Source organism: Diaphorina citri, unplaced genomic scaffold, assembly GCF_000475195.1.
Source record: "Diaphorina citri unplaced genomic scaffold, Diaci psyllid genome assembly version 1.1 scaffold398, whole genome shotgun sequence".
Taxonomy (NCBI): domain Eukaryota; kingdom Metazoa; phylum Arthropoda; class Insecta; order Hemiptera; family Psyllidae; genus Diaphorina; species Diaphorina citri.
Genome location: NW_007377833.1, coordinates 41,124 through 66,655, shown reverse-complemented (window position 1 = coordinate 66,655; position 25,532 = coordinate 41,124). Strand labels below are relative to the sequence as shown.

Below are 25,532 nucleotides of genomic sequence, written 5' to 3'. Positions count from 1 at the left end.
GCTGCGAGGAATAAAATATAAATTCATAGGTACACTATCTTTATCATATTTTATCTAGGTAGATAGTTAATTACCTATCTATAGGTACCTATCTTTTTATGTATAGGATAGGACATACCTACGTTTTATATAGAAGGTATCATAGACTATCAAAGCATTACAAAGTAACTTACCTGACTATTTTAATAATGATGAAAAAAAAAAGATTTTAAATTAAAAGTAAAATTAAACATAGGTATGTAGGTACTCCTGATTTTTTATCTTGAAGGGTCAGCTCCTCGTAATAATGATTTACTTTTTGGTTTTATCCTCAGAATATTGAGTTCATCCCAAATTTTAAGAGGAGTAGTAAAACTTTGACTATGCCGGAATTTGAACCCGGGAGTTTGGGATCAAACCAGGAAATTGTAATGACTAAGCTACACACTTACACAGCTACACATAGCTTTTTTGATTAATTTTTATCTTTATTATTACAAATGTTCCAACTGTAGTGCATTATTTACATAAGATAGGACTTGAGTAGTTCCATTATGTCAACAGCTTCTACAATGTATCAAATGTCTTATTCCTAGTCGCATTTAGGTTCCTATTAAATGGCAGCATAATAGATGTGTCTATCAGCAGATTTTCTATCAAGACCCTATTGATGAATGTTTCTGAAACGTTTGACATTAGTATTCACATGGAAACTCCATTTCCATTCAAAAGCTATTAAAGCTATATTTGATGTGTAGCAACAATTATCTGTAAAGAATAGGTTTTGCACCTGAGAAAATCTGTAGCATCAATATGTGTGCAATCTACAAGGTTATAGATTGATTCACGCAGTAGGCATTCCAGTGGATTCAGTAAACAGTCTACACGTCTTTTTAAGGCACTGACCACTTGGTGGAAAAAGTTGTTGGGAAAATAAACTATGATGTCTCTATAGGTATAGTTTGTACATCTGATCTACACTTGAGTGAAAAAAAAAAAATAATAATAAAATAAGAATAATCCGGACAGTTAGCATTTCCATTCCTCTGACAGCCTTTTCTGAATATTTCCGAAATATTTTTAAGGTCAAATTTTACCACCGTCGATTGTCTCAGGATTGAATTCACTCTGAGGTTGACCTGGCTATTAAGTATAGGGAAATCCACGTTTCATCTCAATCCCGAGTTGGTAAACCCCAGCATTAATGTTTTTTGACACTACTTACTTCGTTATTCGGCCATGGAGGTACAAAACCTGCTCTGATGAGCCTTCTCCACTTCAATTTATGTGCTGCCTTTTCTTGTCTTTAATATAGGTACCTTTGGTTTTCCACTCATTTACCTAGCTTGGATTTTCCTTGTCAATGGATTTAAGAGTCCTATTGAAAAGTTTCAAAGTCAATCTGTCCCCAATTTTTGCACGTGAGTGTATGTGTTTTCTAAGCGCAATCTGAGCTCTTGTGGTACCTTGGTATTTTCTATCAAGGTTCTGTTCGACCAGTAAGGGACGAGCTTACCAATTATAGTTACACGATGTTTCAACACTCAGCTCGATTGTCCGGCTCCGTAGAAAAGTGAGTGTAGCACTCAGGAAGATCCAGATTCGATTCCCGGCAGGGTGGAAAGTTTCCAGAACTTTTTGGATAACTCGTCATTGTACTAAACCCATACATGTCGCTTTTTCGCTGACATGGATTATTTTTATTTAGTTCAGATCTTTTCCCTCTAAATTCAAGTTTAAAACTAAAGATGTACTTCAGAGTCTAGGTCTCTAATAGGACTATTGTTTACAAACAAATACAAACCATAACTACTGAACTTACAGGGCACCAATACCTATACACTATAGGTACAATGTACATAGATATATCTAACACGGATTTTGAATGAAACAACATAAACATCAGTAAAATCTTTCATGTGTCAGCAAGAATCCTTTCGAAATTTCATTGGAAAAATAAACTATTATGTCTCCATTTCTATTTTTACTGACAATGACAGTGTATGGAAGTTTAGAAGAGCTGGTATGTCCATCATGTTAGCTGTACATAAATAACTATAAATAGGTATGTATCTTTTTTTATATCCATCTAATAAATAACTTGCAATAAAGAGAAAAAATAACTTGCAGAAGTTGCACATTATTATACCTAAAGTTTTCATTTTATGGTTTATCTTCGCGTAAACTTCCATTAATTCCTTGGAAATGCGAACAGAAAAAAAAAACTAATTGAATAAATTAGGTGTTCAATTATAGATTATACCATATCTTGGAATATTGGGCCTATGCTTTTAGAATATTTTAGATAATAAGCCATTTTATGTAATGAGGAGTTTTGGCACATCCACTATTTCGTATTCGAAAATTCGGTGCTTATGGCACATCCACTAAAAACCAAAGTCTCTCAGAGTTTCTTACTCCTCGCATTCTCTAATCAGTATTGGGAGTTTTGGCACATCCACTGAAAAATTCAAGTCTTTCTCCTCTCAATCTGTAATAATCACAAGTAGGAGTTTTAACACATCCACTAAGGAAGGGTGTAAAATGGAAGAGAATAAAATGTCCTTAAAAAAAGTTCATACCTAGGTACTACCTCATTTTCTCCGAAAACAAATTTTCCCCAAAGCCCAATTTTCCCTAGTGTCGCCAAAGCTGCCACATTTTCTCACTGTGGACAGTTTTTACATTTCAGCCAATCCGCGGAGACCATAGCCAAGCATGCTACGAAGAGAATGCTTGCATTATGTAACGTTCGTGGGAAACATGATTGTTAGCACTTAGCGTTATATTCTTTACTCAGAAACCAAAAGTGGGACTCGTGTCCGCTCTACTTTCCATTGTTATCTTGATCTACTTTACTCCAACCAAATCAAATCTACAAACCAATAAACTAATATTCGACTTGGTTTATCCACATTGGCGAGAAAACATCGCGAAGATGGAAACATAGGAGCGAGGAAACACGAATGCAGGATGGTGTGTTTTGAGATTGGCCGGTCGCAAATTGGTAGTCGCTTTTAGAAGCGCGTCTCTTTATTCTCTATCATTTTCATAGGTTTGATTTTGCAGGCGACTTCGCGCTACTAAAAGTCGCGCGACTAAGATTAAAAAATGCTGCGCCTGCGTTAGAGATTAAGACGGGCCTAAATGCTGCGTCTATACCTACACTATGGAGGTTTTGACTGGGGGCGAATTTTCAACAGACTCTTGAGTGGAAGGTAGCCTAAGCTAGGTGAACGCCTGAGGCGTTCTCTACCACCTAACCCTTAGGGCTCTATATATTTTGGTCAAATTATCTAGGTAGGTATATAATATTATTAAACGCGGAGAAGGTACCTGATCTACGTCAGTAGGTACTGATTTCTTGGAAAAGTTGTAGTCTTTCGGGTGCGAAGAAGAAAATGTAAACAATCTGGAATGAAGCTTCTCCTCATTCATTATGATAAAAAGAAAAGAAGAAGAAAATGGGATTCTATCTTGAGCAATAATGTAGATATTACGTCTAATAAAATAACTAAATAAATAGGTACATAAATAAATAAGAAGGTAAGTCGGTAAGCTCGTACTAAGATCGGAATGTAGATCGTCAATTGACAAGATAGGGAACTGAGACTGATTTCAGAAAAGAAATTTCAGATGGGTAGGTATAAAGGTTCTTTGCTAAAAGGGAAATGTTTTTTCAAAAGAAGGCAAATGAAAAATAGGTAAGATACCTCTAAAATTCCAGATGACTGCATTGTTAGTTTTCATTGTCTAGTTTGACTTTTTGGTGGAGTTTGGAGACAAGGCCCTAATCTTAGTATATGACATCTGAACAATTCAATGGTTGACGCTGACTTCTGATAAAGCACAGTAAGGCTGTTTTATCGACGGAATCAGCCGATTTTCGATCGGTCTGCTGTCGCTGTCTAGTCTGGCTAATTCGTCCATTGTTATCAGCAAAACAATTGCTAATAATGACAGGAAAGGAAGCTAGATAGAGGGTATTGCAAGTGCATTTAGTTCTCTGAAGAGCTATGAGTATTGAGTATGAGCCATATATTATCAACTGCATAGACACACAGAGACGAATCTCTGGTACTATCTTTGGCCGTTCAGTACCAGGCGAATAAATAAATTGTCATTGGTTGCCAATCGGTGTAACTTTACGAGACAAAGGATTCACAAGAGGGCTAACTGAAAAAGATTTGATGTGTAACTCTGAATTCGCCTAAAGAAGAAGAAAGATATATACCTACCTTTTACAGTCCTGCCTACTCATAGGTATGTCACTGTAACTATCTCTAATACCTACTGCATTTGAATAGGTACCATTTGAATATTAAAAACAACTTTATGCCAATCTTGTTCAAACCTCATATTACCTTTCTGAAAAAGATACTGCTGAAAGAGAAGATGAATCACTGCTATCATTTTCAACTAATGAATGGCACTACATGATTGATGTGATAGGAGATTCCAAAACCCTCTGATACAACAAAAAGGGTTTTAGGTTTTCCACAGGAGAAGCCAGGATGAACATTACGAGTGGGTAACTTTCGTTGGTAGACACGCGAGATTTCGTCCGCGAATGGTTTACTTCTTTGTTTAGAGATGACTGTAAAGTTCAAAGTCCGTTCTCGCCTCATCTTGGCAAGATGGTCGCAAGTAGCGAACGTATCATCATAATCAAGGCCATATATTGCACTTGTAATTGTACCCGCTGGCCTTGAAATATGCACTTCCTGCTTTGATTTGTTTCGAATCGTATTTCTGTCACATGGATGTAAAAGCATCCCTTTATTCTTGACTAATAAAAAGATCAGGTTGCGTGGACACAAGTATTGGTACACCGTTAGAACAAACACATTTTTCTGCTGCTGCCTTGTAAAGTTGGGTTAATAAATCGAGAACTTGGATTTATAAACCTAGAAGTTTTTCCTCCGTCTTGGAAGTCTTAGGACTGGAAAATGTCTGGACTCTGGAAAATGAAGCCTTGTTTTTCTGTTTAGATGCATTATCTTCCATAAACTTTACATACCTACCTATACTGATGAATGTTGTCTGTAGAAAAGATGGAAAATCCCTTTTTCGACAGAAAATAAAACTTTACCTAAAAAGTAAAAATTGGCTGCATGCATCGTGCTTTCGGAGTTAGAAAACCGTTCTCCCAGAATGTAACCACATGGCTTAGATCCTATAGTTTCTTTTAGATCTGCGAATTCGGGTATTTTTTTGGGGGGGGGGGGTTATCTTCTCATTACTTTTCCTCCACTTTTCATAATTTTCGCAAAAACAAATATAGCAAGTCGAATACGCTGGTTTCTGAAAAATTTTCAAAGGGCCTCACATCTCAAAAAAAAAAAAAAACTATTATTGCGCACAAAGTAATTAAAATCCCCAAAAGTCCCCAGTTTCCTATTCTTCCTTGAGAATCCCCTTTCTCCCCCCTAGAAAATAATCTTGTTCCTATTTACATTGTAGTTTCCTACCCCTTTGAAAAAAAGTCATCCCGGAATTATAGAACACAAAGGGAAAATGTTTAATTATGCTAGAGAGTTTTCTCTGCAGAATAAGTTTTATGTGTAGGCTTTCAAATATCACCCCTTCTCAAAAAGGATTTTAGGGGCACCTGTAGGGGGCTCCATTCATTATGATTTTTTTCTCACATTATATTTTTCTATCTTTCATATTTTTTCCCGACTTTTTTTACAAGAGCACGGGACAAAAGTACGGTTTATGTTTCTAGGGCTAACTGCTGGAGAGACCCTTTTTATTTTCCCCGTCTTGTAAATAGGAGAGCGAGTGATCGAATCCAAGCAAATGAGAGAGAATTTCCAAGTGTTTTTTCCATCTTGGTCTGCGTGGTAGCATGCTCATCCCGTAGTATGTATTTATAATCTTGTATAGGTATTTATAATCTTGTATAGTTAGAATGTATTGTACTGTATTTTTTATTGTTTATCTTCGTCTTTTTCTTCATCATCTTTGTAAGATGGGTGGATAGGTATGTCACAACGTGAGCTAGGTAGATATCATAGGTAGGTACCTACGTAGGTATACAACAATAAGAATTTATTATCTATAAAAAGCAGGCAACGCGCTATTTAATGAAAACTTTTTACTGTAGGTAACCTAACCTAACCCAATAACTTAGGTACCTACCTACCTACTTGGTTTAAATTTGAAATCTTGTAGAGGTAGGGAAAAAATGGACAATACCCAAATAGGTAGGTAGGTACCTACATACCTAAATAAATTTATTTTTTATCCATGTTTATTTATTTATCACCTAATATCTAATTTAGGCCCACAACCATAATAGGATTCTATCCGGGTAGAACCCAGATAGAATCGGGATAGAAGGGAGGATTTATCCGATCCTGTATCGGATTCTATCGCGACTAGGTTTTTTTTTTTTGAACGTACCTACCTAGCCAACCCTCTGGCCATTCACCCATCACCGTACCTTATTTACCCAAGTCAGTTTGACGATGACGAGTGACGAAATTTCAACTAGGTACCTACCTAGGCAATGAATCATAACCACTCTGAACAATTTTATCAGATTGTCTACCTACCTACCTACCAACTAGGTACATCAATATTATTGTTTAATACACTTATTCATTTTCTCCTGTGTATGAAGTTTCCGTAGTGTAGTGGTTATCACGTGTGCTTCACACGCACAAGGTCCCCGGTTCGATCCCGGGCGGAAACAAGTTTTTTAGCACACAGTCAGTACCTACCTCTGCTTTCTTCCTGTTCTAGGGAATTTATCCTTCGTTTTCAAAGGGTTTTGCCATTTTTTTTCCTTACATTTTTTTATCTAGTAAAAGTGTCAGCTCTGGTGACAGAAGGTTGGTTAGGTTCTGACTGGTTGTTAGTTGGTTTGTAAAAAAAAATCCTTATCCAGGTATCGATATCATAAAAAAAAGAAGAAAAATTGCAAACTAAAAAGGTAAAAAAAGGCTGCTAAAACTCACCCAAAAAATTGAAAAAAATCTGTCATCCTTTCCTCGTCATGAAACGCGTTTCACATCTCACCGGTTGATCCACCATTTTCATCGGATGTATAATCAGCTGATTTTTTGTAGTACGCACCAAAAACAAAACAAAACAGACAATGCTCAAGTGAAACTTTCTGCATGAAATTGAAATGTTAAGGAATGCAAACTTTTTAGCAAATTCATCAAGAAATCCTTAAATTCCTTAGAAAATGTCTAGTTATCATTTCGCACTGGAATAACTGACACAATGCATGGCCGGAATTAGTTTTCCCTGGGAAATTCCACATCTTGTAAGTATGCCATTTTAATCAAGTTCTAAACGCAGAAGTTCAACTTCCAGTTGTTAACAACTGTTGCAGTTGAAGGAAGTTATTTATTGCCTAAGCAAAGCACGGAAAATAGTAAGAAAGTCATCAACCTCCATAAAAATTAGTGAAAAACTAAAAAAAATGTTCTTAGTTTGTTAAAGAATGTACTATGGTACGGTATGCTACTTTTAGGGTGATGATATTACCAAAATCCTGTAGAAGGCTCAATGCAACAAGTCTCAAGAGAGAATTGTTGAATCACAATCCAGTTGCATGGTTTTATTTTATCGTTAAAATTGTTCTTATGTTGCTTAGGGCACACATTCTTCCAATCACAGAACTAAAAACTTTGACTACTGAGAATCAAACCTGGGACCTCTTGTGTGCAAGCCTAGTGTAATACCCACTCTGAGATTGCTTTCTTCAAGTTTTGGTACTTTTTCAGAAGTCACACCAATGGGAAATTGATACAAAAGGAGCTGTCACAAATAAGAAGTGACCAATGTTATTATAGGATTAGGTTAAATGCAAATGAGCTTTCACAATTCGAGCAGTGACCAGAGTTATTATAGGGTTAGCTGAAACACAAAAAGGAGTTTTCTGTTTCATTGTTATGTCTTCTTAATAATTTCACTCCCAGGTATGAAGTTGAGCTGACAGAAGATAGTGATAACAAAATCATCATGTCTTCCAACATGGCGACCTCTACAGAAATTGAGGAGTTTCTAAAAGGACCTCTTGTAACATGGGTAAGTATGTTCTTCTTGGGGCAGAAATTCATGCAAACTACAAATAATTGGATGCTAGTATTGGGTTATTAAGTAATTGTAAAAACAAAAGTTTTAGAAATTAATAAAAATTGTTGGCTTAAGGGACTTCTCAGTATAATGGGAGCAGTAAAATAACCTCTACAGAAATTGAGGAGTTTCTAAATTTATGAAAACTATTGAGATGCTAAAATGTTTAGATGCTAGTATTGAGTTATTAATTGTAAAAATTAAAGAGTTTGAAAAACAAATGAAAATTGCTAGGGCTAACTTTTCAGTATAATGGGAGCAGTAAATCGAGATACAGACCCACTTAATAGTATTGCTGTCTATTTTGTTTCAGCTCTTGTCATGTTTAAGTAATCCTGACAGATTGAGTGACTATGAAGATTTGGCTGATGGAATTTACATTCATGAGGTTTATTTATTGATGTAAGTATTGAATAAATTCAATATCTTGGTTTGAAATTCAATTTCCAAGATTTGTAAACTCAGGAACCTCTTGTGAATGTGAAGTTGCAGAAATACCTACAGGATTTTTCTAGTAGTTGTTGTTTTTGTCCGGTCAGCATAATAGCTCTCCTGAAACCCAACAAACCAACGGATAAATCCTCATCATACCGTCCAATCTCTCTGCTGTCCCCCATGGTGAAGGTATTTGAACTACTTATTCACGCCATTCTTCAAGATTGCCTTGACATTTTTTCTAGTCATGTGGAGTAATGCCCACCAGTTCAAAAGCAGTTCTTGTTCTTTTATTTATTATCTGTAGACGGGTGTAGCTGCACTGGAGAGTAGCACTGCTCTTGTGATCTTTTTAAAAATATTTTAAAATAATTTTCTAATTTTTTATATTTATTTTATTTTCTACTTATTGTGTAGGTATTTATTTTTGTCTCACCTGTTCAACTTTTTCTTCTTCCAGTGATCCAGAACCTGTACACCAGAGTGTTGTGCCAAGTTTAAGAAATGCTTCTGTTAGAATTAAGAACTTCAACACCATCGTGAAGAATATCAAGTCTTTGTATGAAGAGGAACTGTGTCAAATTGTCCTGGTGCTACCCGATGTGCTCATTATTGGCAGAGAGCCAGAAAGCAAACAGGGACTTGAGAACATGAAGCTGCTTCTGTTACTGCTTTTAGGTAAGTATAACCCTAAATGTAGGAATATGCACCACTTTCTAATCTGTTTGATTTACTCTAATATTGAACCAAAAATGGGAACTACAACATCATCATTAAACTTGCCCATTTTAATATACACTAAAAAATATCTGTTGAAAATTTGGAGCATTCCTCCCCCTAATAAGTCAGTGGTTGTATTCCCTTCCCCCTTGATGCTAAAATTCTGGATATGGGCCAGACACAGAGTTGTAATCCCAGTCATATTTTTTCTCTTTCTTCAGGTGAATTTAAGGAGAAGGTAAATAAGACATTTTGGAGAGTATATTACTTACTTATTGTATAAAAGTATTACCTATTAAAAACAAATGAAAAATCTGGTAGTCTGAAAATCTGCTGGATTATCTAAACTCACTGTTACAATCCCCCATTTTCTTCCTTCTCTCCCAGGCTGTGCAGTCCAATGTCCCAACAAAGAAACGTTCATCGAGAGGATAAAAGAGTTGCCCGTGGAATCTCAACATGCCCTGGTCGATTGCATCAAACAAGTGACGGAAAACCAGGACATTGTGCTGTCTCTGGATAACTGCGAGGGAGTGCCTACAGAAGTGATGGTGTCGAATGTGAAAGCCTTGGCCAAAGAACGGGATCGCTACTTGCAGACATGGCGATTGGTGGAGGAAAAGAGAAACCCCAGTATAGGTGAGCATTAGAAATATTTCGGGCCTCTTAGGGTTGACCAGTGGTTGACACGTCCTTTGTACGCGAGAAGAGGCATAACTTTGGAGATCCGCCATTTTGAATCACAATGGAATGTAGCAAATTTAAGTAGCCCATGTTACCCTCCGCCCTCTTCTTAACAACCACAAAAAATTTATCTAAATCGGTTGAGCCTTTTTCTCCTGAAAAGAGGACAAAACAGGTCTTTCAGCGTGACTGACAGACAGAATTCTAATGCGATCTTTGGCATCCTAGATGCAAAAGGAGTAGGAATAACTAAAAAATTCACGATTTCAAGCAATGTACTGTCAAATCTACAATTTTATTTAAGTAGGTATTATAGATTTATTTTATGTGGGCGAATTTTATGCGATACTTCTCCATTCCTTTCCAGGAAACAGCGAGTGTCAGCATTTGGCGGTGGAACTGGCAGATTTGAAATCGAAACTTCGCAAGCAGCGTCTCGAGTTGGAAGAGAAATCCGAGCATTTGACCGAAAGCCGGGATGAGCTGGAACATCACAAGGCGTTGATAAATCGCATGAAGGCGGAGATGTTAGAGCTCAGGGCGGAGGCTAGGTCGGGGAAAGCGTACAGGGATGAGGTGGATGCCTTGCGGGAACGAGCGGAACGCTGTGATAGGTAAGTTCATTACTCACCTCTGTGGCCGAGTGGACAAGAGCACTGACTCTCAAGCCGGAGGTGCTGGGTTCGAATCCCTGCTAGGGCGGAAATTTTCTAACCAGACTCTTCCGTTCTCGGATAGGCATGGATGTAAAAGAATGTGCCTTGAAGTAATGCGAAAACGTACCGAGATACAATCTTGAAAAAAAAGAAAGAAAAAAAAAAAAAAAAAAAAAAAAAAAAAAAAAAAAATGAGACTTGAATAACGGGAAAATTCGCAGGTAGAAACAACCAGATCATTTTGAAGAGGACAAGTTTTGTAGATAGTAGAAGCTACCTAATAAGAGGGGTGATTTGTGAACAAGTCACACGAAAAAGTTAAGAAGATGTAAAAGGACGCTACATTTTCTTTTTATTTTTTGAAGGAAAAAAAAGAGGCTTGCAACTAATTGCAAGTGAAACAAATACTTATGGCCTTTCCGTCCTAGTACTCAGCAACTTCTGTGTTTACAGATTAGAATCAGAAATTCAAAGGTACAAAGACAAGCTGACGGATCTGGAATACTACAAGTCTCGCGTTGAGGAACTGCGACAGGACAACCGAGTTCTGGACGAAACTCGAGAGATGCTGGAAGAACAACTAGCCAAAGCGAGAAAGCGCGGAGACCACACCCTAGAGCTGGAATCGACTATACTTCAATACAAACAGGCAAGGAAACAGAAATATAAACAGTGGAATAAGGCCTCTTTTATTTCAGGATGAGTGTTTCACCGCCGTTTTTATTTCGTAGCAATGAAACAACTGCTACATTAGACGCATGTGGTCTGTGTCGTAGCATGCCCATCCCATAGTATACCTCTCATCAGATGGGCGAGAAGAAAATCGCTTGGCAGCAAGCATGTGCATTAGGGGCAGTAGAAGGAGGTGGAAGAATGGTGAGAACTTGTTGGGATTCGAAATTGGGCCAATCAGTTGGTAAATTTATTTTATTTATTTTAATTGCACTACCCAGAAAAAAAACTGTTTTTTTTTTGCAATTAAAAGAAATGAATAAAATAAATAAATGGAGCACGTACCTGCGAGCACATCTATTCTGTAATGAGTTGTTAAATAAAACGTTTTATGTTCATACAAACAGGCAATCAATGAGATAGCCCTGGAGAGGGATGCGAATGCTGAAAAACTGCAGCAGTTGATAGAGGAGAATACGAACCTGTCGCTTCTGAGCAAATCAAATCAATGTGTGGATAACCAGTCGGTTAGCTCGGTGGACTTGAACGATCTGGCTTCACCAGGTATGGTTTTATTTTATGTTCCTAGTAGGTTAGTAATTTTTGCTAGCATTATTAGGTCGTTTTGTGAATGAAATTAGAGATGGATGGTCAAGAAAGAATCTGAAATATTGAACTTTTGTGGTTGAAGGTATAGAATACAAATTATCAAGTAATGTCTTGATTTCATTTGCTTTAGAAATATAACATGTTGTATGAGATGTAGGTACCTAGTGTTTTGTTCGTAACATCGCGTTTCCTTTTGTTTCTCAGGGTCTGGAGACAACAGCCTTTCCGAACAACTTACCAGCAGTGCCCAAGCCAAAGCACTCCGACTAGAACTAGAAAACAAAAGACTCCTCTCGACAATCGAAAGTTTACACGAAAACGCTTTCTACGAGAGTGGTGAGCGAATTTTGGAGCTGGAGAAAGAGAAAAAGAAGCTTTCCTTGCAGGTGGAGGACTTGGAGGAGACCAAACGACGGCTGAGTGCCCAGTGTACCGAATACGAATCAAAATTTACAAAACTAGAAACCGAAATCCGGAAAATCAACGAGTCATATCAAAATTTAGAGTTACAAATCCAAGTGAGGAATGACGAGCTTGACAATATGAATCGAGAGAAGCAAAAACTGGAGTGGAAAAACAAAGAGCTGGAACTGAACATGGAAATCAACAAACAGCTGAGTAACAACACGGAAGAGATTAACGAGTACAAAACCAAACTAGCAAACTGTGAGAAGGAAATTAAGAAGTGTAAGGAAGCGTTGGAGAGCAAAGCAGAGAGCTTGGACAAGTTGACGAATAAGTTAGAGAGTATGGAAAAGGAACATGTCAGTCTAACCAAGCAAATAGAGGACCAGGAGAATGAACTGAAGAAATACAATGATCTGAAGAGAGAAATGGATGAGCTAGATAGCAAATACCAAGTGGATAAGAACACTCTGAGTGTCCTGCAGAATGACTTGGTTAATGAAAAGCTCAAGACAACTCATTTGAAGAATAGTTTGGATAAGCTGGGACTTGCTATGGACGATCAAACTGGTAAGTGATGAAATGTAATTCCTTTTCAATTGTAATAAATTTTTATCCAGTTGTAAATTCGTATAACCTTAACACATCTTTAAGGACTGTTTGCCCCTACACCTTAGTCTCAAAGTGGTCATTTTGTGTATGAATTCTAGCCATTTAAAGAACCCTCAAAGAACAGAGTGAAATACAGATTACACATTACAGAACCGAAAATAGTTTGAATCATCCGGTGATTGAACTCAGGACCTCTAAAGTACAGGCCTAGTTATGATAACGCTATTCCAGGGAGGTTACGTAAAATTCAAACTATACCTATTCCATTCAGGTTCTCAGGTATTTTCGGAATAAGGCTAAAAGTCCCCTTTACTTTTCAATGCTTTTTTCAGACGCCGAAAACATTCTAGAGAAAATTCTCTCCAGTCCTGAAATCCTAAACGCTGTGAAGAAGAAACTGGGTGTTGAACATTTCAATGATGAATCATCTCTGAACAACGCCAAACTAGAGGTAGATTTGAAGACGTCGCAATCCCAAATCTCATCCTTAACATCCCAACATACAGCATTGCAGCTGGCGAACTCACAGCTGGTGGCTGAGAAAGAAGAATTGGCCAAAGAACTAAAACAAGTAAGATGTTTTGTTCCTTTCCCATATATTAATTGACCGAACGATAGTGAGGTCTATGTTTTAACTCGACCGTTTTGCATTTGGTTTGGATGTCTGTCTGTATGCTCCTCTATAACTCGCGATTGCCTGGTCTGATTTTGATGAAATTTGGTACATATGTTCCTTGAATCAAGGCACGTCGCTGATTGAAATTTGGGGTCCCAGAAGTGAGCGGGGTCAGAACTGAGGGGGATTTTATGTTCTGCACGTTTCAGAGTCCAATAGGTGACTCATTCATAACCCATCTCTATATACATAATAACCCATCTGTATAAAAGAGAAATATGGACGGGTTATGTATGTCTGTCCGAATTGTTTAGAGAAAACTATGATAGATATCGAAAAAGTGTAAACGAAGACCCCCAGTAAAACTGTCGTATCTACCCAAAATAATTATCAGACCTTTAAAATTCCCAACCGTTCCCGAGATATTGACGTTTTTTAGTCCCCCCATAAGAAATGCCCGGGGAACACACTTTGAGGCCAGCAAAACTTTTCCTACGTTTAATATTTTCTCTCGCTTTCAGTTTTGAGTTTTCATTTCTTCGAGGTTTAGTCCCCCCATAAGAAATACACGGGGAACACGCTTTGAGGCCAGCAAAACTTTTCCTACGTTTAATATTTTCTCTCGTTTTTAGTTTTCTGTTTTCATTTCTTCGAGACAAGACTCAGGGACGGTATTAGTCTTCAACGTTTAGTATTTTGCTCTCGCTTTTAGATTTCAGTTTTCATTTCTTCGAGACAAGACTCAGGGACGATATTAGTTTTCAGGGGCGAAGCAAGGGGAGCGCGAAGCGCGACCTCATGCACACCCCGCGAAGCCCCGGGAGCGCGCAGCGCGACCGTAAACAAGGGAGCGCGCAGCGCGACCCCATGCAGAAGCGCAACCTCATGCACAAACCGCGAAGCTCCGGGAGCGCGCAGCGCGACCGTTTCCTACTGACGGAGAATTTTTTTCTTACTAAAATATTCTAAACCGTGGTGAAGCACGGGCACAACAGCTAGTAAAGTCATAAATCATTGTATTCTCTCTACTACAAAAAATATTAGACCCCAATTCTTGGTAAATCTATTTTTTTTTTTTTGGTCAACCATTCTTAATCTTTTGAGAGATTGTAAATAAAACCTGTTGATTCTCTGTCCTTTTTATTACATAAGATTACATTGACCCAGCAACTCTATCTTATCCCTTCAGATTCTAGCCAATCACAACGAGCTCCTTCAAGATCAAATGACCATGACCAAACTTCACGAACAACTAAACATGGAGTACGAGTCTGTAGTGAAAGAAATCAAAGTCCTAAAGTCAACACTGCGAGATGTGAAGAACGAGAATAAAACCGTCAAAGAACAATACAGTCAGTTGAAAGTTTCGTATGAAAGCTTGCAAGCGGAGATGGAGCAGCTGAAGTTTGAATCTCATTCGTTGAGCAATCTGCGAGCGGAGCATTCTAAATTGAAGGTAAAGAAATTGGTTGGCTTAGGAGCTCTGGGTATCTGGGTAACCCGTCTTTTGTACGGGGAGGGGTGGTACCAGTCAATTATAAAATTAATATAGATTCCGTGCCGATTATTTATGGACCGATATTAAATTTATAGCTTTCGGTATGTTGTATCGACTGGATCGTTATATCGTAAAAAGAGGACAAAAACAGGTCTATCAGGGTATCATACACACAGAACGTTTCACTATCCTAAGCAATGCCACAATGCTTATTTTGGTCCTTTTTAAGTACCGTAAAGAACAAAATAAGCGCTGTGATATTGCTTAGAATAGTAAAACCTAGAGATTTAGTGCAGTTTTAGCAAATTAAGCAAATAGAATACGTGTATAATTTACTACCAAGTTTGTTTTTCCTACCAGAATGGCACTGTAAAGTTCTTTGAAGTCTGCAGTCTCAACAAGGTCTTTTATGTAATTCTTTCCATTTTCAGGATGACTTCCGAATTCTTTTCACGGCGAACGAAAAACTCAAAGCGGATTTCCGCGCCCTCCAAGAAGAACACAAGGGAAATCACATGGAGAAACGGAAGCTAACCTTATCCTTGACCGAACTAGAAGGCGAACTGGCCAATAGGGATGATGCTATATCGGCCTTGTCTGTACAGCTATCCAAGTATCAGAATAAATTAGAAGTAAGTAAACTTAATTTAGGTACTTTTTTGTTGTTGTTTTTCTGTAACTGCTAAGGTCTTATCGTCCCGGAATCGAAGAGAGAAGGAAGACAGGATAGAAGAGAGCCAGCCGTTCCAAGAACGAACATTATCCCTTCAGGATAAAATCCGCCCCTGGCGGGAATTGAACCCGTGACCTAGCGCTTACAAGGCAGACGCGCTACCAACCAAGCTAACTAGGCTGGCTCAACTAGATTTAAGACAACCCATTAATAAATCGATGTTTTGTTTCAGATGGCAACCAAGATGAACGCTAACCTGGAGGACGACAGAAGAAAACTGATGGAGCACGTTACAAATCTTCTAGCCCAGTATCATGAACTCCTAACCCATTCCTTGGAAGATAAGGACCATTATCATGAGGAAGAGAAAAATTTCTCAGGTATGCATTTCTGAACAAAAAAATCGGCTAGAAATCAACCCCACCGGCAAATATTAGGAACTTAATGTGCTGAATCTATAAACCAAATAATTGCTGCTCTACATAAGTAGGAGAGAGGATTCCCTCTTTCAAGTGATCCAAGTCTCAAAACAGGCTGGAGCGGAGAGCATGACTTCAAACAGCATAGAACTGAGGGCGAAAAGCTCTAAAAAACAGAGTGGAGCTGAGCTGTTTTTAGCCTAACTCAGATGTTTTCTATTTGAATTGTTGAGAGAATGTTTTGTAAATAATAACTTTTGTATTTTACGAGCTTTAACGCTGATATCTAAACGCGGTGTCTTTAAAAACAATCCCCTTTTTCAGATAAACTAAACAATCTCCATCGTCAGAAGGAAAAGCTGGAAGAGAAGATCATGGAACATTACCGCAAGCTAGACTCGTGTTCTTCCTCATCCAAGAAGAAAAGTTTCGGCGCCAACCTCGTACGTAAAGTGCGGAAAGCTGGCTCGGAGCTCATCAACAAAAGTCGAAAGTCCTGGCACGAGGACAGCCTGAGGAAAGATCGGGGGACGGATTCCGATACTAGTCTGGAAGATGTGAGGTCCAAACAAGGAGGTGAGAATGGAATTATTTATACCTTCTTCTGAATTATTTATACCTTCTTCTTCCTCGCCTTTCCGTTCAGATGGGTTCGGCTTTTTTTCGTTAGCCTGGGGGAGTTTGCTATGAGCTGACATTTGTTTTTGGCTACAAAAATTTACGAGTGGATGCAATTCGCACTCAACCTTTGCTATTTCTTCAGCAAAGGAAATTTCAGGCTAGTATCCTTCCTGTTTAAAGACCCCCCACCCAGACTTTATTTGGAGGAAAATGGACAAAGAAAAAGTGGATAAAGTAGACAGACTGCAACTGCTCCTTAAGTGACTCACAAAATCCTGAAAAACTATCAGACCCTACCCACCGAACTATATTCCAGGATTTTAATAATAATAATAATAATAATAATAATAATAATAGACTCTTGAGTGGAAGGTAACCACTAGGCGAGGTTAACGCCGGAGGCGTTTTCTTTATACATAGATCGGTATTAGGTATGTATTTATTTTGTAAATTGGTTTTCTTTTTTCGAAAAGAAGACAAAATCATTTGACATTTTGACATGAAAGTTACAAGAGATTTTTATGTTAAATATGATGATATTGGTGCCCTCTAATATCAAGTTGGTCAGCAAGTTAGCAGGTAGCATTGCGGAAATGGCGGTTACGAAAAAAAGAAATATAGGCATAGAAGAACTTTGTGCCGATGGCTGTAAACACTTTGGAACCGTGGTGTGAAGAGATTTGATCACTGGATTTTCTTACCCAGAGGATAAATGTTTGATAAGCAGGTAGCATTGCGGAAATGGCGGTTACGAAAAAAAGAAATATAGGCATAGAAGAACTTGAGACACCAATACCTGTTTGTGCCGATGGCTGTAAACACTTTGGAACCGTGGTGTGAAGAGATTTGATCACTGGATTTTCTTACCCAGAGGATAAATGTTTGATTGCGAAAAGGACTCACTGAACAACAAAGATTTTATTTATTTTAATAAATTAATAAAATGATCTAATGGTGAAGAAGAAGAGATATCATTAAATGAGAATACATATAGGATATAGGTATTAAAGAAAAATTAGGAGACTCGAGTGAGAGGTAAAGAAGATAAAAAATGAGTGCGTGTGTGAATGAGAGAGAGATGGGACGAATTAGTAAATGTAATTATTATTATTATCATGTTACAAATGAAAAAGTTAATCCTATACAGTCCAATTCTAATACTTCGGATTAAGCTTATCCGATTAACCCAGTAGCGCTACGTACCTTTGATGCTGTTTCCTAACCCCAATTCACACCGTTCATGGTCACACATTTCCTTTCGTTCTGGAGAGACGAACTTAAAACTACTTAAATCCAAAATCGTATGCAGAACTCACTTCGTGGGATAGGTACTAAATGTTTACGGAAAGACGGGATGGAAGAGGGAATCACATATAATTTGAGCAATCCTAAGTTGCTCATTAAATCATCTGGCACAAGATTAAACAATTTCATCTTCACACTATCACATACAGTGGGCGAGTAGTATTTTATTTTTTGAAGGATATAGTAATAATATTGTGGGGGCTTTCATTTAAATTTCTCAAAAATTGACTTAAGAAAAAACATCCAATGGTCGAAACTGTATTCTGGGATTCCGGCATCATCAAACGATTGGCCATAACCCTTTTTTCCTATCCTAACAATCAGAGTTGAAAATTTTTTAGCCGTTCTAAAGTTAGGGGGGTTCAGAATTACTTCTGGAACCCACTGTATAAATATCAGCTTAGTGATCTGTCCCATAGACATCCACGTAGAGTGTAGCTTAAGTTCAGAATTACTTCTGGAACCCACTGTATAAATATCAGCTTAGTGATCTGTCCCATAGACATCCACGTAGAGTGTAGCTTAACATGTTACAAACACAATGAAAATAATACAAATTATATTAATATGTATGGAATAACCTCTTCAATATCCATGAGTCCGAAGTTTGAATCTTGGCATTCTCAAAACTCACTGATGGGTACAACAGTAACAGTAATAGGACTTAAGCAAAGTGAAATCATGTTCGTCAAAATTATTTAACAAACAAGCTGGGTCCGTCCCTCCGGGAATTTTTTAGCCCGTAGTTTATTCGATCGTGATTAAAGAAAATCAGTACCTATGTACCTATGTAGCTTAACCTGAATAATCTGATGAGACATTATTCCATACTGGTCAAACACAAGGTGAGTTTTGTCCCTGTTTCAAATCAAGTATGAAATTCTTGCATCTTTATCTCTCTTGAAAAAATCTGCCAACCAAAGTAGTACAAAACCCTAAAACAGGTAGCAGAATATTAGAAGGTTTTTTTTAAAGGTATTATTATTTGCATAATTAATATCGTACTTTCTTTCATGTGTGTTGGTTTTAGCGATGTACAAAAAAAAAAGACCTGAAATTGGTATGTATGTATATGGTGAACTAAGAATTTAGTGTTCCTCGCTCTAAAGCTAGTAGCTACATAGGTATAATGAAAACCTTTCAACTCAAACTCTTAGATTAGGAAAGCATCATAAATAAGTACCTTTCACAAAATTATTCACAAGCTTCTGTATAAAATGAACAAGCAAAATTCTACAACACATTTGGATTTCACTGGCTTATTTGCCTCTCTTATAAGGCAAATGTTCTTTGGTCCCCTATAACTAAGTCTTACACCCCATTTTATGAACAAAAATTCTTGCACTCGTAAGTCAGACTGAAACAAACTTTAGCCAATCAGATGTTTGGAATTGATGCTTCAGTGCAGATTGAGAGCCAGTATTTTGTTCATAAATATGGCCCTTAATGGATATAAATATGTCACAAATCGCAAGCACTAGCTTCTCTTAGGTTTCGCTTCTGGTGAAGGCCTCCTGTGCCATTAATGTGAGGTGCTCATTAAAGATACCTTCCAAACTCTATCTTTTGGCGAACTCTATTAAAAGCAAGTTTTTCGGCGAAATAAAAACTAAGAAAAAATAAAAAATATTTGGATCACATATTTGGAAATCAAATCAAGTATGAGCTTTCCTACTCAGTCCCAGACAGAAAAAAAAAATGATTTGGTTCACTCAAGGAAAATGAACCTTTAGCACTCAAGGAAAAAGTATACACGCCTCTGCTTAGGGCTCGTGGTACATTGGAATCGTAGATGCGCGACCTGTCGCCTGAAAATTTAAACCTATGAAAATGATGGAGTCTATAGGGTCCCTATCATTTTTTTAGGTTTGGTTTTTCAAGCCACTACGATTCCAATTTCCAATGTACAACAGGCCCAAGGGTTGTTCAGTAATACCAGCCCAAGCTCAGACTACTCCTTAGGCTCACCATTGACCCCCTACTCTGTGTTATGTATATGTTCAGATCTATGTTGGTGTACAATCGCTTGACCGCTGTTCTTGGGTCTCCCACTTCTTCCCCTTACTCTTCTAATGTTCCTCCAGCCACAGAGCCGTCTCAGGCTGGTCTCAGTATGCAACCCCCTGTCAATAACCCCGTGTGGTATGAATATGGTTGCGTATGACCCAAGTATGTACTTCTTTCCCATTTCGTTGCATGATGGACGACAGTTTGGGGCATGATTTGACGTCTATCATTGGGCAGATATAGGTCCGTCGCACATTATAAGCGTAGTCGCGCGACTGTAGCGCGTAGTCCCCTGAAAACCCAAATCTATGACAATGATAGAGACTCTCTATCATTTTCACAGGCTTTTCAGGCTAGGTTCTACTAAAAGTCGCGCATCTACGCTTACAATATGCTGTGGGTAGCTTCGAGAAACGTTATTTAAATTTCATTTCTACCTCTGCTTGCACTGGCCATTTTCTAACCCTTTAGATTTTGCTTTCTTTTCTAGTTGTAAATAACTGCATGATTTTGCACCCCGCTTTGGATACCTTTTTGTTTGTAAATAACTTTATTTATAACGTAGCTTCTCTTAGGCATAAGCACAACATCAATATGATTTCATACTAACAAAGGTACTAACTTGATCTTCGGTTTTCCAGGATAGTTTGATACCAAAGCAGGTTGTCTTTAAACTTTTCGCTAATCATTTTCTTTTCCTTCCCTCTTTCGTTTCTTTCTTTTTTTTTCTTTTGAACCTTTCTATTTTCCTTCATTTCTCTTTCTTCTTCTTCTTTTCTCTTCCCTTTCTGAGAAACCTACTTCTACATTTTTACTTTCTTTTAGATACTCGTTTGTGGTCCCTAGTTTAGGACATGGATTGTTGTTATAGTTGACAATTTTAACATGTAAGAAATTTCCTTAGTAACAACTTTTAACTCATTTCATTTGCATGCAAACATTTTTTCTCTTTTCCAGTGGAGGAGCATGTGTTGTTTTTAGAGAATTTCTACAGATCTTCGTTCAGGTTCACTTTATTTATTTTAAAATGAAATAGGTAGTTAATCATTTGGGGCGGAAAAAAACATTGAATGGGCGGTACCCGTGTTAGCAATCAATTATAAGATTCACAATCGAAGCAATCTTGATTCAAGCTCTAAGACCTTGAGATATAACGAGGAATCTTGAACTATCAACAGCAACTTGCGTTTTGGAGAATAGAATAACCGAAACAGCTCTGTACTTTACAATTATTTTACTTCTAGAAATGATAGGTATAAAAATGAGATGAGGTTTTGTAAGACGCTAAAACTTTGGTTCCGAATAAAAAAGTAATAATGAATATTTTTACTTCACAGGTCACTCAAAATCATTCCTTAGGGAAATTCACTGTGGAACTCCAGATCAAATGATCATCAATGCAATCTCACTTATATTTCACAAAACACCCAACAGTACCTAATGCTGTGGGTGGTGTGCGAACGTCAAAAACTACTATTTTACAGGAATCACTACTACCATGTCTTTTCATCTTTTTTATTTTATTTTTTTTTCTACTTTTCCACAACGTTTTTTGAGGGTAAATCAATGTTCATTGTTGTTTATGTTTTCATCGAAATCTTAATGTTTAATGTCTAGTTTTATTTTTGGAATTTTCTCTGTACTTATTGTGCCTTTATGTATGTGTACATGTGCAACTTTATTCATAGTTTTGAACGGTTTCGTGGTTTCATGAAATGTTTTTACATTTGTTATTTACTCATTTCTCAATTTGAACAATTGGACAACAAACATGGTGCTAATTCAGTCAGGGTAGAAAGGTATATTCCCAGAACACTAATGGTCGGGACCACTATCTGAGTTCTTTCTGAAAACTACACCCCTAATTGTTCTTGTATAGCTAGTTCCTTCACAAATCTAAGTCCAGACTTAAATGGCATAGAAAAAGGTCCTGTTTTTTCAAGGTAATGGGCTTGTATTACAAATCGATCCTATACATACAAGTGATTCTCCAGATTTTAAAATCACATATTAAAGTCGACTTGAAATACAAGATTTTTGTTGCTTTGGAAAATGGGGCCGTCTTGCACTTACCTAACGGGGTACAATTTTTCTTCTCCAGAACCTAAATAGGTAGGGTGCTCTTAGAAAAAGGTTGGACACCCCTGGTCTAAATTATTTCCTATTTTTTATTTGTATTTTTAATTTAACTGTGCATTTTTATTTTTTGTTACTATTTATTTTCGTAAAAGATGATTCTAAAAGACTAATATTGCCTTTGTTGAGTGGGGCAGTTGCATGGGTTTTTATTCCTTCATTGACAAAGCAATATATTAAAGACTTTTTTTTTATTCATGCTACTGTCCCATTTGAAGTGACTATTTTTGTATTAAACACCAATTTTTTACATGTTGTACGCATAGAATCTTTTTCTTTCAAATTCCGCCAAAGTTACAGAAATTAGTGATAGAAAAGTTTTTGATTGAAAAGTCTGCTGGTTCCCGAAGCAAAAAAAATTAACTATGTATGTCATATGTGATGCCGTAAATACTCTGTAAATTACAGGGAAATAATAAAATGGGGTAAATTACTGGTAAATCTTAAATTAAAATAGAGATACTTTATTTCTAATAATAATGTCCTAAAGTACAATCACAGTTTTAAAGAATAATGTGTCCAAAAACAAAGAACTCCTCACAAAAGAAGAAATTCCAAGTGCTCAAAGCAACCAGGCTTCTTGAGATGTTGGTAAAATTGTAGGCAATACTTTAAATTTATTTTCAAGAAGATTTTCAGCAGTGTTTGCCACAGACCTATTTTTTGATAAAACTATTGAGCTATTGCACCGGTTAAAAAATCACAGATAAAATTCAGCACCCAAGATTTGATTTTTACATTTAGGTATGTGTTTTGCATTTATTAGTAGCGTAAATTAGAGGCACTAATAAGTTACAATACTATTTGGCAAAATAAATGACAACCAAGCATTCATTTCCCCGCCTTGGTGTGTCCTAACCTCAGCAATAATAAAGCAGGCCCCTAGTCCGCTGGAAAAAAAAAAGGATAATGCTCGTAGTTGACATAAACACATCAGTTCAGTTTACAAGCTTTGGTTTTAAAGTCAAGTGCTCACTGAGCCTCAACTAATTCTATTAATCCACTGTTCATGTCTCATATACTCCTAATAAGTAGGTGCCTATCACTGGAGGCCAAGCCTTCAGTACCTATATAGGTACGCAATCCTATTCATACGGTTTTAGCCACTCTCATTAACTTCTCTTTCAATCTACTGAAATCACGAAATTTGGAAGAGTTATTTAAGGTATCTGAAAATTCGAACAAAGCAGTGACTCATGTTTGAAATTACAAATCGATCCTATACATACAAGTGATTCTCCAGATTTTAAAATCACAGATTAAAGTCGACTTGTAATACAAGATTTTTGTTGCTTTGGAAAATGGGGCCGTCTTGCACTTACCTAACGGGGTACAATTTTTCTTCTCCAGAACCTAAATAGGAACAAATTACGGGCAAACAGCTAGTCTTCAATAATTGAAAGATTAATAACAATACTCAATTTATGACTTACTTGTAGAGGACAGAAAGTAAAACTCAATGAATGTTGTGTGTTTACAGATTTAGAAACTCCAGGAACAAGGCGAACACTGTATTACTCTGGAGATGAGCACGCTTCTAGTTCCACCAACGTAAGTTTTAATAATCAGAAGAGCGTGGGTTCAATCCCTGCCGATGTATGAAATTTTATCCTCAACATTATTTGGTATGGCTGAGGTATGGCATTTTATCTTACCAAAATAATGATATTAGCACGTTAGTCTACTGCTGGGGCTAAGGTACTCTTAAGTCTTATCCGAGCAATGCAAACAAGCTATATCTAACCGACTAATTACATCCAACGAAACGAAAAAACATCCAACAAAAGAATAAAATGCAACCAACGAAAGAAGAAATAAAAATCATCAAATCGTGGACTCGGAATAATAACAATTTTCTGGATCTTTGGATTTCAGGAACAGGAAGAGAAAATGTCTCGAACTTTGCTGGACAAAGATAAAAAGCCCACAACCCAAGAGCCAGGGTAAGTGAAAAGCACATTTTATTTTAGCCTTACAAATTTCTGATTCGTTCTCCCTGACCCCTCTAATGATGTTGTTGATTTTATTAGTGCAGATCTGCAGATTTATGTATATTTAGCTACCATTCATTACCCAATTTTCTTCATGTTCACATAGACATAGAGTCACTAGCAAGGTATAAAATTCTATCTGTGTTAATTCGTTAATTGTTGAAACCCTATCCGTTGTAGACAAAATTAACAAGTACCTAAATGTGTTCTAAAAGGAATTAGTATTATTATGTATGTAGTTTGTGTGCAGGTGTATGTTTGTGCATATGACGTTTATAAAATACCTATAACACACAAAACATGTAATAATAATAATCTGAAATTCTTTCATGTTTCCTAGGGAAATTTGATAAAAGTGCCGCAGGACAAAAAAAGAAAGAAGAAACCACTTATTTTTACTCCTTTTTCACATTGTCACTTCGCAAGTATATTAAAATGTCAAAAAGAACAGGAGAAAGGTTTTTTGAATATAAAGACACGAGAGAAAAAATTACTCCACAGTGACTACCACTTTTAGAACATTTTTTGTCATGTGGTTAAATCAGAGTGGCTTTTTTTTGGAAGGGATATTTTCAAAGGATTTATTAATGATCCTAAAGCTTTTCATTTAATATTCTGGACAACAAGTCTCTTAGGCACAACACCAAAATTTACTTAACTTTTGGAACAACAGACGAGCATTGCATATTATACGATTTTCGTGTCATAAATTTTGAACGAGTCAGTTTTGCTTGAATTATTATTATCATTATGTTTTCCCTGGTGCAAAGGTGTTACAAGTGTATCCACAGATAATTTTGAAAGAGGAAACATTGTGTAGAAATTTTACGTATTCTTGAGAGTTCATTGCAACGGTCAATACATTAATTAGACTTACTTTATCATGGACACTCGTTGCTATCTTGAAAGCCCAGAAGAGGTTAGGTAGTAGAACAGCCGCGGTAGACAGTAATAGTACACAATAGTGGAACGAGCTGAAAACGACACCCATGAACTATGAACAAAGTGTTCGAAAATTAGGGATTTTTAATGTTTTAACGTTTTTGTGACAAATTCGGTATATATTTTTAATTTATTGTAAGTTCTGTGTAACGTTTCGTTTTCGTACCCTTCGGTCTTCGCGTGTTCTTCCGTCTTTTTTCTGTGTACTATTACTGTCTACCGCGGCTGTTCTACTACCTAACCTCTTCTGGGCTTTCAAGATAGCAACGAGTGTCCATGATAAAGTAAGTCTAATTAATATCTTTTGTAAATTATACGTCGTATATTTCTTTGGTTAGTACCTACCTACTAGGTACGCTGGGTGACAAAATTAGAGGAACGCTCTTATTTTTTGGGTTTTCTCAGTTGTGTTCAAATTTGTTCGGTAAAACCATTATTAATGCTATTTGTTGTAAAGT

The 25,532-nt window shown here is 37.0% G+C and overlaps 1 protein-coding gene and 1 non-coding gene across 2 annotated transcripts; both read left to right on the top strand.

Annotated features, from left to right (window-relative positions):
* Nucleotides 1-6,606: 6,606 nt before the first annotated feature.
* On the top strand, nt 6,607-6,679 carry Trnav-cac. The gene has a single exon. It is a non-coding gene; the product is annotated as a tRNA-Val (tRNA).
* Nucleotides 6,680-7,217: 538 nt separating this feature from the next.
* On the top strand, nt 7,218-24,178 carry LOC103508415 (girdin). Its single transcript, XM_008472959.2, has 16 exons — nt 7,218-7,258; nt 7,917-8,025; nt 8,387-8,475; nt 8,969-9,186; nt 9,616-9,867; nt 10,280-10,526; nt 11,022-11,217; nt 11,648-11,804; nt 12,054-12,824; nt 13,199-13,437; nt 14,672-14,938; nt 15,412-15,612; nt 15,886-16,033; nt 16,397-16,648; nt 23,622-23,692; nt 24,017-24,178. The coding sequence occupies exons 2-16, from the start codon at nt 7,960-7,962 to the stop codon at nt 24,086-24,088; spliced, it is 3,246 nt and encodes a 1,081-aa protein (XP_008471181.1). The 5' UTR covers nt 7,218-7,258; nt 7,917-7,959; the 3' UTR covers nt 24,089-24,178.
* The last annotated feature ends 1,354 nt before the right edge of the window (nt 24,179-25,532 follow it).